The sequence below is a fragment of the Pogona vitticeps genome, chromosome 6 (assembly GCF_051106095.1).
Source record: "Pogona vitticeps strain Pit_001003342236 chromosome 6, PviZW2.1, whole genome shotgun sequence".
In the NCBI taxonomy this organism is placed as follows: domain Eukaryota; kingdom Metazoa; phylum Chordata; class Lepidosauria; order Squamata; family Agamidae; genus Pogona; species Pogona vitticeps.
This window is the reverse complement of record NC_135788.1, coordinates 42,452,816-42,468,124: the sequence shown is the minus strand read 5'-3', so window position 1 is coordinate 42,468,124 and position 15,309 is coordinate 42,452,816. Positions and strand designations below refer to the sequence as shown.

General features: G+C 42.8%; 1 protein-coding gene across 5 annotated transcripts in view; it reads right to left on the bottom strand.

Annotated features, from left to right (window-relative positions):
* The window catches only part of NR1D2 (nuclear receptor subfamily 1 group D member 2), a 36,007-nt gene extending 20,698 nt beyond the window's left edge, over positions 1–15,309 (bottom strand). The window contains exons 1-5 of one of the 5 annotated variants that reach the window (XM_020807532.3): positions 14,689–15,309; positions 8,182–8,442; positions 4,663–4,751; positions 3,698–3,842; positions 1,925–2,592 (exon numbers count right to left, since the gene is read on the bottom strand). In XM_020807532.3, coding sequence (XP_020663191.3) covers positions 1,925–2,592; positions 3,698–3,842; positions 4,663–4,751; positions 8,182–8,442; positions 14,689–14,704 — 1,179 coding nt within the window. In that variant the 5' untranslated portion in view covers positions 14,705–15,309. Of the gene's footprint in view, positions 1–1,924; positions 2,593–3,697; positions 3,843–4,662; positions 4,752–7,164; positions 7,263–8,181; positions 8,443–13,488; positions 13,847–14,688 lie in introns of those variants that run through there. The other 4 variants (XM_078377275.1, XM_020807526.3, XM_078377276.1 and 1 more) reach the window with 4 other exon arrangements.

Below are 15,309 nucleotides of genomic sequence, written 5' to 3'. Positions count from 1 at the left end.
AACTACCAGGATTCTTGCTGAGGGCATCCCTGATGAAGTCAGGTAGCTGTAGTGAAAAAAAGGGAAAGTCCCACGCATAGCACATATTTCAGTGTACATTAGATGCCTCTTGCACTTTCCAGTTCACATTAAGAAAGTGGAATAAGTTGCATGACATCAGCCACAAAGAGTTTGAATGCTTCAGCTTCCATTTTAAACTGTGTCTGATACATCATACAAACCAGGAAACACTGTAGCTAGCTGTTGAATCAAAGCAACCTCAATCCTTGGTTTATGAAGCTGATTTGTTTCAATCGCCTACAGCAGGGGTCGTCAACCCCAGTCCGCGGCCCATTGACGGTCCGTGGCTTGAGCCCGACCGGGCCATGAAGGCAGACCTCCCACCCCCCCACGCACTCCCCTCCCCTCAGCTGCTTTGCCTGCGCGTGTGTCAGCGCCAGCGTGAGCCGCCCTCACCCCTTCAAGCAAGCCCCCGAGTCCCCAAGGCAGCTGTGGGGAGGGGAGTGCTTGTGGGGGGGAGGCAGGAGGTCTGCCTTTGTGGCCCAGCGGCAACGGGGCTGGGGGAGAGCCAGAAGGCAGGGCAAGAACCGGCTGCTCTCCTCCCGGCAGCGGCAGTGGGTGGGTGGAGAAAGGCCGGGAGGAAGAGGAAGGCCCGGGCGCTCTCCTCCCGGCAGTAGCGGCGGCAATGGGAGTGGGGGGTGGAGAAAAGCTGGAAGAGGAAGACCAGGGTGCACTCCTCCCAGCAGTAGCAGTGGCGACGGGGGTGGAGAACTGCCGGGAGGGAGATCTAGGGCCGGGTGTTTTTGCGGCTCTCATCCCGGCAGTAGCGGCGGCAACGGGGGTGGGGTGAGTGTCTGGAGAAAAGCCGGGAGGGAGATCTATGGCCGGGTGTGTTGGCGGCTCTCCTCCCAGCAGTAGCGGCGGCGACAGGGGTGGGGAAGTGGGCAAGAGCCGGGTAAAATTAAAAAGACTCCCAGGCTTCCGCCGCCGGCACGGGTGGGCAGGTGCTCCTGCGCATGTGTGAAGTGGTGGAACGTGCACGCGCCTATGGTGCGCACGCTCCCCAACCACCGTGCGCATGCATCGGAGAGGGCAAGCGTGAAGGGCCGCCCCACCTCCGTCAGAGACTCCACCAGGCCGGACTAAACAAAAGGTTGGGGAACTCTGGCCTACAGAATATTGTTTAGAAAGAGTTCAGAAGATATGCACAATCTAAGACAGAACCTTCAAGTCTTCTCATTGGGGCTTTACTTGCAGAGTAGAAAAACAGCATGAATCCAGGATCATTAACTGTGATTCAGCATTACATCTGAACACCTGTTAGTTCCTCTGCTTAAAAAAAAACTCTCTGAGAGGTAATCTGACTTGATGGAATTTCTAATCCACAGAGATTACTGGATGTTACTCTGTTATATTTATTTCTTCATAGCAATTTATTCTCAAATGCTGGGTGAAGAATCTACGATCCTAGGTCTAATTTCATATAGCATCAGCCAACTCTCTTGATGTTGTGGGCTTGCCCTCCATCTAAGTCCCTCTTAAAAATACTTTTACTTCTGAATCCCTCCACCCACCCTACAAAATCAAAAATAAAGAAATCACAAAGAAAGCCAATATACTATTTCTTTCCTCTGTCACTCATTCCATTTCATTAGTATTTCATTCATTCAAAAAAATGGTTGTTGAAGAAAATCATTCTTGACCCATGTCAGTGTGAAACCATGCTAAGAGACATTTCTACAACAAACAAAAAAAACTGGCTGAATTATATCACACATCAATAGAAAATGAATTATTTTAGAAAGATTAAATGCCACTGTTACAACAAAAAATTTCTGCAAGCTTGCTTGCCTTGTTTTGTAAGACTTGGTAATGGTTTTAATAGTAATAAATAACGTGCAACAGGAATGAACAATCACAGTACCAGATGCATTCTGCCTCCAGTGCTGCAGGAATAGGTATTCAAAGATTCATTTGGAGGAAAGCCATTTTCGGGCATCCTGTTGCAACCTTTAAAGGCGAAGCCATTAGTAAAGTTCATAGAACTGCTGCTTGTGAAGCAAAGGTTATGCCCATTTGGATAATGTGTACTTTGTATTCGCCCTTTATATTGACCATTGAAATGTTGCTCATTCCCATCATGATGGGTGCTGCTCATGTCAACATTATCAGGCTCACCACGAGAATTATATTGCTTGGTGTAGTTGAGAATTCTCTCCCCATTTTGGGGCTGCACAACAGTGGAAGGATTTTTTGGTTCTTCCTGGTTGTACATAAAGGTATCTTTGTGGGCTCTGGTCACCATACCAATCACTTCTTCCTTAGCAATGTCAGAGGATGATGGAGGAGGTGGTGGTGGAGGAGGAGGAGGAAGAAGGGAGAGGGAAGAGGAGCCATTGGTATTTTCTTGCTCTTGTTCCAATTTGTTCAGCTCTTCTTGAGGCAGTAGAAGCAGTGGTTCTTGTTTATCTTTTAATGCTTCACTGGGCGAGTGGTCATTGAATTGAGTATTCATCATAGTTTTCATGGCACTTTGCATTTCAATCAGCATCCTCTGCTTCTCCCGTTTAGGAATCCGGCCAAATCGAACAGCTATCAAGAAAGGGGGAAAGCAGCTTTAGTTATATGCTTTTATGCCAAATTCTAGCAGAAATCCCACTTTGAAGCTAGTTCTGTAAGTCCAGGGAGTTTCTCTCAAACAAGGGCTCTCACTACAAACAGCCAAAGTGCTTTTTAAAATGGAATGGAAATGCAAAAGTAATTTATGACAAAGCATGAAACTGCGGAAGTCATTTGCGAAAAAGATGGCACCCTCTTTTTTTTTTAATGACCCTTTTGCCTCAAACAACATTGTGTTTATGGACCCTAATATAAGTGAGATGGTTTCTATGAACGACTCTTTCCAAATGCAATAATGCTGAGCAGGGAACTCTTTCTATAACCAAAACTGGGAAAATGCTGGACAGCAATGAGGAACATCACACATATATGAAAGTAAGAATTGAACATCACTTTATTACACAGAAGGCACAACCACTTAAAATATGAGAAATTAAGGAATGTGCTAGGTCATGGAGACCTAAGATGAACAAGACCCAGCTCATGTAGAGGTCAGGGAATGTCAAAACACAGTAGGAGTGTGCTAGGCAGTAGAGCCTCACCTCTTCAGTTACCCAGGTGGTTCTCTCCTAACACCCCCTCAAGAATTCCCTCTTGCTCCTTAGAATTTAATATTCATTCCAGTTTTCCCCAACCAGTGCCTTGGGGACTGCAACTCCCAAAATCCTCAACCACTATAGTGATCAGCCAAGCTGGCTAGGGATGATACAGGCTGCATCTGACTCATTTGAAGGGTACCAGGTGGGGTAAAGCTAGCCGGTTCTGGCCTTTAATCTGCTCCCTGAAACAATGGTTATTATTCCTATCCACGAATGCTTTATCACAATACGAGATTTAACACCAGGCTCCACTTACCACAGGTTAGCCAATATTATCTCTATATTATGATAGAACTGAAAAAAAGGTAGGTTCCAGAAATGCACCTCATCAGTTTACAGCTGAAGTAACACTTCAAGTAGTTCAGAGAGTGCATCCCTGGCCACTACTTTACTCCAGTTACAAAGGCTTCCACTTACATTAGATACTAAAACACACCAATTCATCTTTCTGAAGGTCACTACTCAATGGAGAAACATACCATCTCTTGACATCCCAACAGACAAACATTTTTTGAATCGGCACTGCTGGCACCTGTTTCTGTTCATTCTCATTATAGAACAATTGTTATTCTTCAGGCACTTTTTGTATTGGATATTTTGCTGAATGCTTCTTCTGAAAAAACCCTGAGAAGAATAAGCAACAATGTCCATCAAATTATTTTTTAAAGATAGTTTTCAAGTACATCCTATCATTAAAAACTTGCATTTTTAACCATGAACCTGTTTATCCCATTTTTCCTCCAATAATTGAAGGCAACATATAAGGGTCTTCCATTCCCTATTTACCCTAACAACACCCCTGTGAGATGGATTAAGTTGAAAGATACTGACTGGACCAACATTAGCCAATGAGCTTGACAGCTGTGTATCAATTTGAATCTGGATATTTCCCTTTCTAATCCAGCATTCTATCCCCCATGCCACACTGGCTTTTCTGAATCAAGTTTCATGAGCTTTGACCGAAGCAAACAAGAATGTGCCAAAAGCACCACTCCAACTCTCGATTGTGTTTACCCTATGTTTTTAGTTCAGCCACCCAAGAGGAAGGGACATTTCACAATATCAGGACTCACTTAAGAGAGACTAGACAGGTTTTTAAGGTTAGAGTTTTAGAGACCAAACCAATATTGAGTTTCTTCAAGATGCAACTGCCCCAGCTACTATTTGTAAATTTAATTATACCTGTTAAGTGTCCCAAATAATAAATAATACCTGGAATCCTATTAAGTATTTATACCAATATAACTGAACTGGCATAAATCTCAGTGGTGAACTGCCACAAGACAAGAAGCTGGCACAGGCATTTGCTGTTGTTTACCAAGTCATGTGAGTTCACATACAACACCAAATGCCTATACTGACTTTTTGAATCACAATTCCTTGATGAAAATCATGCTGGCAAGTGTCACTAACAGGATTTGGGCAAATATCACATATACTTTACCTTGCAGCCTTCACAGGCGTGGACTCCATAGTGGAATCCTGAAGCAACATCTCCACAAACTTTACACAGCAGGACCATGCCATTAAATTCTATAAACAGAAAAGGCAGCATAAAAACCCAATAGAAACATGACAAGTATATTTAACAATATATTTATATATTTTGAGGGTACAGTATATTTTTAAAAGGATCCACTGCAGAAAAAAACACACACAACAAATCCAGAATTCTGCTAAGGTAGCAAGTTTTTTCTCTCTTTACCCAACACAAAAATGTCACTTTATATACAATATAATAATACAAAGATGATTTCATAATGACATCAATGTCAATAAAATATGCCTTATCATTATACATTCCCAAAACAATTGCTCTCCATATGTGCGTAATTACAACTCCCATTACCTTAACCAACACTGGCTACGTGTGGTAATGGCAGCTGTAGTCAAATATATCTGCAGATTTTTGGCTGGGGAAGACTGTAAAACAAGCTACCCTATGAAATCTTTGAAGAATGACAATGTTGCCATCATACAAATTGCCAAAAGTCACAACAGCAAGCAAGCATGGACGAAATTATTTTTTAAAGCAGCTATTTCTACACTGCACTCCATATTTGCACTTCATTACCACTAAAGCAATTAGTAAACAATTTTGCTCAGTGCACCAATGCAAAATAGCTTAGAACAGCACAATAACAGACACATCTGTCCTGTTTCATAAACCACAGCAATGTTAATATTGCAGTGACACAGCGTGGGAAGACACAGTAACCATACAGATACAAATGTGTAGGATTAAAATACTGATGAATTGTCATTTAAAAAAACCCTTGGTGACACTTGGAAAGTCATGTTGGAAGAACGTTCCAAATAACAAAAGATTAAGGAACCAACAATTATGAAGATTACCAACAACCCAGCTGCTAACAAAAAACAAGGAAAACAATTTCTAGTTTAAAAAGGTGCTAGAAATCAGATTAGTATTAATATCCAGGCACAATTTTAGCTAGCCAAAATGGTGAAATCTGGCTCAACTAACACTAAGGTAGCCAAATCTGAGCTAAATCCAAACCTCCCGCACCCTATGGATTTGTGAGTCAGGGCTGAGAAAGGTGTGGACCTGGCATAATGTAGCTCCCCCTCTCCCCGCTTCTCCACTCTTTTTCCCCCCCCTTTCCCCGGCTAGTTGAACTTCACCAGCACAATGGTTGTACCAGCAGATGGTTGTGCCATCACAGAAGTTGTGCTGGCACAACAAGCTTCTGCCCATTCCAAACCCACTATAACGGGCCGATTTTTGAGCTTGGACTGCACTGCAAGTTGGGGGGAAAAACAGATGGGGCAAATAGATGAGGGAGAAAAGATAAGGGACATCCAGGGTAAACTGGATGGTAAGCAGGCAGCATATAAGTTAAATAAAATAAAATAAATAAACTATTTACTAGAAATTATTAAACTAATAATGCTCACGTTTGATGCTTCTCATATCCTTTTACATCTGACATCAGCATATTGAAGTGTAATGTATACTTTACAATTATATTTTATAACTGAAGTGCAAAATACATATTAACTTTATGGTTGTCCTTGAGTTTGTTTTAAGTTCATATTGTGAGCAATTCACTGTTTATATAGTGCAAAGACACATTTTTCCCGTTGGTGACAGAATACATGTGTTACATACATATTAAGATTCAGACCATGGTATTACCAGTTAAAATGGTCAAGGGCAGGTGAGGCTGGAAAATCTTTGTCTGAGTCCCTAAAGAAGCACTTAAAATAAGATTTAAAAGTAAGAAACAAATAATCTGAGACCTAGTTTAAAATAACTTTCTGGTGTGAGACAGTTTCCTGTGCTCCCAGCCTAAAAATCTTATTAGCAGGAAAGCTGGGGCCATTGAGTCTGACACTATGGGAAATATCAAAATAATTTATTCTGCAGCATTCTTAATAAAGATGTATATTTATTAGTTTTATTTTTACTCTGAAATGATAGCATTATTTTTATAATTTAACAAGAGTTTATTAACAGCAATTTTAGCCTTAAGATCTTGAATCTGTAAAATGTTGAGGTTTCTCAATTTGTATGAATTCTCGAGTTCACACTGAAACATTTTACAGTATGATCAAACTTTAGAGACTCTCGGTATTTTCCTTGGAATTTATTGTGAGGAATAATTTTGAGTTTTACAAGTAACCTTTACACAATGTACAGAATCCTGGTGATTTACACATGTGGAAACTGAACTGTGGCAAATAGGCACTGACTAATGAGGTGCCGGTTATATTACAAGGCATACGCCTCGTAATGCAACTAGCTCCTCATTACTTACTGCCAATTCCCTACAGCGAGTTATGCCATTTAACTTACACACCTGTAAGTCAACAACAGAATCCTGGACAACTAGAAATATCTATAGCCTCAAATGGGAATGACTGCTTTATTGGTTGAATAATCTTAGGGAGTTCTTTCATGACCAGGTCTTGACTTCAAACTTACTTGTGGGCCCCAGGACAACATGGCCTGTTGGCACCACTTTGCACTGTGAGGCAGGAGCTCCAGTTTGCCAGAAGTTGAATACCAGAGCTACAGTCTATCTAGAAGGAAGGAAGTCAGAGGTTAAGTGCCGAAGGTTAAGGGCTACAGTTTTAAGGCAGAGGATGCTATCAGGCCTCAAATATCATATATAGTCCAGACACACTAAGGGGTCAAATCAGACATTTACATTTACCAGTCATGGTATGAAGATGGTGAATTTACTACATAGGCTTCCTCCTCCCAACATCTCTCCTATGGTTTTACTACAAACATTGCATGCCATTATGCCTGACTAAATGTGGAAAGTAGTTTTAGAAGACGTAGCTGTGTCAGTCTATGCAAGTGTATCAGGCAAAATCCAAAGAAACAAAATGAAACAATACAAAAAAATGGATAAAAACATGTGGCACCTTAAAGACTGACCATTAGATTTTAATGTAAGCTCTCATGGACTGTAAAACAAGCATAGGCCTAATTACTGCATGTAACCAATAAACATTTAGAATATGAAACTGATATTTCATGTACATTTCATTCTGTCTCTTAATGTCTGATGAAGTGGACATGCCCAAGAAAACTTACATTAAAATATAATGGTTAGTCTTTAAGGTGCCACAGTTTTTCTCCTTTTTTATATATTGTTCTGTTTTGTTTTGTTTCTTTGGAGTTTGCCTGATATAATTGTGGACAATACTAATAAGAGAGAATCCAAACCATAATAAAAGAATAAAAAAGAAAATTCTCTAATAGACTATTAAATTTCCAAACCCTCATTTTGGCCTCAAACCACGCCAGTCCAAACATAATGTAAAACCACAACAGAGGATAAAGAGTCTACATGTGAGAGAAAAGGTGAGGAAGAGTCTTACACACATTCCTAGAATCCAGACCACAGAATGGAAGACTGGAAAGTGTGATGTCTGAGCTGACCCTAAGTAAAAGTGCAACTACTGAAAAAAAAAAAAAAAGCTTACTTACTAGTAAGTCCACTGTGACCTTTGGTCAATCCAGTTACACTTGAGTGGTTTGCTTTAACACAATCATCTGACTGGCCACTCTTCAGCACTCCATCAGAGTTTTCTTGGCTCTTACTGTTACAGCTGCCCTCTGAAGAGGAACTATTTGGTGATGGTGGAACAGGTGATGAGGAGGACTGGAAGCTGTTGTCTGAGCCATCACTGTGGCATGAAGCAGGGCTAGATGCTGAACTTGAAGAGCTGATGTAAGCAATCACACCACCTGTAGAAAGAAGACAGGAATAGGTATATCTTCCAAACTTATAAGCTCCTATATGAGAAGTCAGGTTGTCACTGTCTCATTTGCTTACTCTTATTCTACATATCCTTCAATATACACTTCATTCAATTACCTAAGACTGGATGTAATTGAAAGAACAAACTGTAATTTGTTAAGTAATTTCTGATAGTTTCCAAACTATCAGTGGAAAAGGACAGATGTAACAGAATTTCATTTTGTATCACACCTATGAGATGATAAGCTACTACAAATACTAATAAACCTCTTCTATGGATGATAAGCAATACATAAGTATAATACACAAACAGTGAATAACTTCTAGCAACACTATTTGAGATTCTATTGATTTCACCTATACAGTACTCTGTTCCTCCTTTAAAGGACATCAGAGTGGCTTATAGAAGCTTTCCAACCAATCTCTCAGTCTGATAGCTTATACAGTAATCATGACCAGATAATTCTTAAATCTGCTCAAATCTATTGTTCAACAACCAGGGATGGCAAAAACAACCTCTAGGCACTAAAATGACATTGGGTGAAGAAACCAGTGGAAGGAGGGGAAAAACATTTCTGATATGTTATGAAAGAGGAACTGAATGTATAGAAAGAGATCAAGGGACATACAGTGATTTGGGGTAATGGGATGCTCATAATGGATAAAACAGATACAGGAAAGAATTGAGACTTTGGCCTGTAACACTTTACAACCAGTTTGTTTTTTAATATTTAAAATCTTTCTACAGTTCAGCACTGCTTTTGGAAAACACCATGTGTACAACTAGACTAGAGGCCTATGCCATTTTTGTATTAGTTTAATATTAAAGGCTTCACTCAAATAATTCCTGAAGTTATAAAGCTCTCTTTCTGCAAGATCCTTGGCTCCCCTCCATAGAAGTACAGCTCCCAGAGATCTTGGGGAAGACAAAATAACTATTGTGGTCCGGTGGGCCAGATAGGCGGGGTATAAATTAAATAAATAAATAAATTAAATAAATAAATATTAAACCTACATTTACAAAATCAATGTATCTTAAGGGCATTTTTTACAAGCACAGGAATCACTCAGGCTACTGTTCTCACAGAACTTATTGCTGAGTGGTCCTATGGCTATCAATAGGACAAATTCAGTGCAAGTGGTTTGATAATTGTGGCCTTCAATATCCACACTCCATAGGTTTTTAGCAGGATGCATATTCTTAAGCAACTTATATTCTTTAGAATTTTTTTAACTTTATAATACTATCTTTCAAAATAGACTGGATGTTTTATATAGCTCCAACAGTTGTATTCACATGCAGAAAGGAGGACATTTGTGAACTGAGCCCTTTTCTGGATCACAAGACTCTTCAGGAAACACAACTACTAGAACAAATTAAAAATAATAAAAACTTGTGCATTGAAAACTTGCATCCTGCCTCTAAAGCCACCATGTTTCATAACTTACATACATCACTGTTCATTAAAATAGTGCCAGTATTCTAGTGTACAGCTCTGCTTGCGTAAAAAAAGTTAACTCACTATGAAATTAACAAGGCTCGCATCAGAGTAGATGCAGAACTCTGAAATAAGCCTTGTGAACTTTACAGTTTACTTCTGCATAAGTGCATACACGATTCTAGACTAAATTTCCCACTGCTGCTGTGAGGGATTTTTCATGAATTCTTATAAAGAGAAAACCCAGATGCAATTATCTACAGATCCACACATTCATATCCTTGGATACTTTGCAACCCTGCATAAATCCTTAGATCTTTTCAGCCATTTTTAAAATTCCACATTAGTTACACGTGTGTCATTGGTGTACTGCCTGCATATCTCCATTTTAAATAAAAACTCCAATGGATAGCTATGATGCTTGGTCATATTTAAATATATTGCTTATATGGTTTGGTAAGTATGTGATGGGAGGGGCGAGTGAGTGAACACTTTAAGAAAGATTTCGATTGGCTGGGAAAGAAACTGGACAAGGAATAGGAGTGCGTGTGTGTCAAAGAACATAGCCTTGAGTCTGATATAGGAGCAGTCTGGTATAGAGATCAGGAAGAAGTTGGTTTGGGAATCTGAGGTTTGTGGCCCCTCAAAAACTGACACATTTTATCTGGTATATGCTTTTGTGGACTGTAGTTTTACTTCTTCAGATGTAGAAGTACAATGCTAGTACAGTGGTGCCCCGTATAGCGAGGTTAATCCGGTCCGGATTAACCTCGCTATACGGAATCATCGCTAAACGGGTAGGGGAAACGTATTGAAACGCATTAAACTTCGTTTAATGCGTTCCAATACCTTTGTTACTTACCCGTTCAGCGAGGATTCCAGGTGCCGGCAGCCATTTTCGCGCCTTCGCTAAGCGAGGGCAGGGCGCGAAAACGGCTGCCGGCAGCCATTTCCGGGCTTCCGGCGGCCATTTTGGAACCGCCAATCAGCTGTTCGGCGGCTCCAAAATGGCCGCCGCAATACCCGATCTTCGCAATGCGGGTTTTCCCCATTGCGAAGATCGGGTATGTTTCCGTATAGCGATCCCGAAAAAGGGATCGCTATACGGAAACATCGCTATACGGTGCACTCGTTAAGCGAGGCACCACTGTATTTGGTTTATACCAAATAAAACCTGCCATTGAAAGCTGATTTAATGCATGAAAGCCATGACAACAGTAATTAATTAATTAATTAATTATAATATCATATTTCTTACAAGACAGAAGAATTTAAGTATTTCAGGATGGGGGGGGCAACCAAAAGGGAGCACTGTAGTTTTGAATCTGTGGAACAACTTCTTCCAAAAAGATACCTGCCTATGTGCTAGAATACAATCTCCATAAACACAGTCAGCATGTTAGATGCACTTGCTAGGAATAGTAAGAACTGCAGTCCAACACATTAAGCGGGTACTTGGTTGGAGAAGGAAGGGGTGGAGGTTCAGATGAGAACGTTTCTCTTCTTATTCACTCACTTTTTCACACACATAAACATATGCAATAATACAATGACGAAATCCTTCCAGGGAATTTACTTGGCAGTAAAAAAAAGGTCAAGGACATAGGAGAACAGTACTCCTTTATATCTGATTAGTTAACATATGCAATCTGCTGCAATAATAACCAGTAACTGCTAAGTTTACAAAAATTCATGCAGATGAGCACAGGAGCTAACCATGAGAAGTAAATGAGATCTCCATATTCTCAGACAATAGATCCATGAATACTAAGTGGTGCATAAGAAACAGACAAAACTGCTATTTTGCCACTCCACCAGTAAACTTACTTAGAACATATGGCTGACTACTACTAGAAACAAGATTGTACAGAAGAAAGTAAAAAGCTTTGATTCAGCAAAGCTCTTCTGATGTTCTTATGCTTCACATCACACCCCCAGACGCTTCAATTTTTGTTACATATTAAATGACAAAAAACACATTTTGAAATAATAAAATTGTTCTCAACAGCTGCCATTATCAAGGGCTCTTTTAAAATATTCTCAGGCTTTCTAATATAACCTCATTTTGCTTTACAAAGCCGCACGTCCTGTTATGTAATCAGCTTCTGCTGTATTCTATTAAATTTTCTGGTTCAGACAAATTTGCTTTACAGATTTGGGGATGTTGAGGCTAGGGATTTCCACCCCACTTCCTTTCTTCAGTCACTAGACTGGTAGAGAAAGAACCACTCCTTCAATCCTTAACTCTTTCATAAAATGATTATAACTCTCAAGTCTCAGGTGAACGTGTTATGTAACTCTCCCTGAAACTTGTACATGTTGTACCACCTGACTTTTATCTACTCTGTAACCTCACTCACCACTGAAGATTATTCTGCAACCTTTCTCCAACCTGCTACATTTCCAGTGTCACAGGTTCTGGAACATGAGCAACGAAGACAATTGATTCAAGTCACATGGACATCCCACACACAAACACACACAGGAACTGTGTACTAAAACCACCCAGAAAACCAGCTGATTTCAATCTATAGATCTACTGTACTACCGCGTTTCCCTGAAAATAAGATTGGGTCTCATATTAATTTTTGCTCCAAAAATGCATTAGGGCTTATTTTCAAGGGATGTTTTATTTTTTTCATGTACTATACTGTATCTATATGTATTCAAATTACAGTCATGTCATCTTCTTCTGGTTACTGCACAATTGTGAAGGACGGGCTTTCATTTAACTAGGGCTTATTTTGGGGGTAGGGCTTATATCAAAAGCATCCTGAAAAATCATACTAGGGCTTATTTTCAGGTTTGGTCTTATTTTCGGGGAAACGGTACCAGAAAGGACAATGCACTTTCATACATAAGAAAGTCCTACCAAGACTCTGAAGCAGAATCAGATTACTGTATAATACTATAACATCTCAGGTGGCTTAAGTGGGAGAAATTCCTCTAGCCCAGCCCAGTGGGAATTGTTTCATAGTGAATTAATACAGCACCACGCTCTGCACAGTGCCTGTATGGTCTACTCAGAGGTAAATCCAATTGATGTCATCAATTTACTCCCAAGTAAGTAGGTATGGGGTTATAACTTAAATCATCCATTCATAGTTTCTGTCATATATCCAGGCAACTTTCTCATATACTGTACGTCCTTTTATGCTAGCTTCTATTTTCAAACGACTCTCTTGCATTATTTACCATCTAATATGACCCTTCACTCCCGCCTCTATTTCATCAAAACTTGTACTACCGGACCAAAAAGAAATTAAATTCTGCAGCCCTACATACATCTACCCAGAAGTAAGTTTCACTGAACTCTGCGCAGTTTTCCCCTAGGTAATAGGATCATATCCTCATTCACCTGGGAAAAAATTAACATCACTGAACTCACTAGAATTTACTTTTCTATAAAAAGAAAGAGTTTTGTAACCGTTCCGAGAATAAATCCGGCATGAGCTTCAACCCACGAAAGCTGATGCCAAACAAATCTTGTTAAATCTTTTAAGCAGTTTCGCTACAACGCGCTCAAACGGGCACAGCCAAGGCTGGAGACCCAGGCTGCACTTTTAGCTTCCACACACTTTCTACGGAGACTACCTCTCTCCAAACTCAACGGGACTTAATGCCGCCGTAAGCCTACATTCGGAAGATTCCGCTCTTAACGCTGGCCAGAGCCGCCAGGTCACGCGGGGACACAACGTTCTGCCTCCGAACCTCGAAGGCACGCAGTTTTCTTCCAAGCACACACCCCCTTCCTGGTCCGCGAGGCCAGCCGCTGCCATTCGGAAAGACCAAAAAAAGCCATAAAGGACCGCCTTTCAACAAGGGACCAAGCGTTCGTTCCGGCGGGCGTGGCCCAATCCACCGGCGCTTCCACCTCCACGTGTCCCCCCCTCTCGCCTCCCGCGAGGCACGGAGGTCACCAAAACAACAGCCTCCTGCCGGCTTCACGTGTCGCTACACGCGGTCTCCCAGCGAGGCCACCCCGGCCCTATTATGCAATGGCAACGTCACAGACACGCACAACCAATGAGGACGCACGCAGCGCCGAACATAAACAAAAGGCGCACATGGCTCAGCCGGCGAGTCCATGTGAGTGAGACGCTGACCAGGAACCCGCCGTAAGAGGAAAGAGCGGCAAGAAGCGGGGAAGGGGGCTTGAGCCGCGGGGGCGACCCTCACCTTCCCGCCGAAGCGGGGTAATCGTGGTCTATGGGCTGCAGGGGGTCCGTCTCCAGAAGGGGATTCTGTGGTCTCACGCCACGGGGCTCCGTCCCTTCTGTGCCCTGGCTCGACTGACAGCTCTTGCCACTTCCTGGAAGCCCAGTCCCGAAGCCTCCTAGTCTCTTCTCTTCCCCGCTACATACAAGCACACACACCCTTTGCCGCCATACAAGCCCACCGCAGTCGCCAACTCCTGCCTTTCCACCAGCGCCGCCAACTCCCGAGCCGCCTTGCTCTCCTCAAAACCTGGCATGGAGAGAACCAAGACGTCCCGTTTCGCCCCTTAGCAGCAGGTTCGTGTGCTATTTTCGTGGCAAGAGGAGCAGGAGCAGCAGATTGGGAGGTTGGGGGAAAAACTATAGGGTGGGCGCTCCGTTATGTCATCTGGGGTCAAGACGCTCCAGGACCAAGCGAGGGAAGTTGGGGGGGGGGCTTCTCGAAATAAAGCGACTTCTTCCTTCCCCAATTTCCTCCCGCTGAGGTAAGCCTCTTGCCCGAGAGGCGGCCCCCCTCCCTCCCTCCCTCCCTCCTGCCTTCCGGCCCTTTTCCGTGGATTTGAAAGCCTTCACTTACCTGCGCTGAGTTCCATGGCTTCCGCCCTTCCCTTCCCCAAAAGGCTGTGATTCAGTCCAAAGAGGGACCGGGGGGGTTGCGAAGCGGAGGGGGAACGGCTTTGAGGGAGGAAGGAAGAGAGAGAGAGTCTGCGGCTGGCCCCCGTGGAAAGACTTCCCGGGCGACCTCAATAAACTGCTCCCGGCGGCTCTCCTTGTCAGGCTTCCAAGGGCTGCTGGGGCGCCTCCTCCTGGGTCTCTCCCACCCCCCCACAACCCTTCCCGCGCCTCCTGCCTCCGTGTGTGTGTGTGTGTGTGTGTGTGGAAAGAGAGACTGCGGCAGCGAAGCTCAAGGGAGGGACGCCTGCCTACCGGCCGGCCGGCCGCCTGCTGGCTTGCCTGCCTGCCCTGTGCGTGGATGTGCCGCGTGTGTGCGAGGCGGGAGGAGGCGAAGCAGCAGCAGCAGCAGCACGGTCGCCGCGCCTTCCTAGGGAAGTTTCTTGCTGAGTTGGCGCCCGTCGAGGCTCCTGCGGCGTCGGCTGGTGCTGCTTGCTGCTCCTTCCCCCTCCTCCTCCTCCTCCTCCTGCTGCCCACACACTGAGGAGGCGGGCGAATCCGCGGGAGTTGCGGCGCTGATCCACGT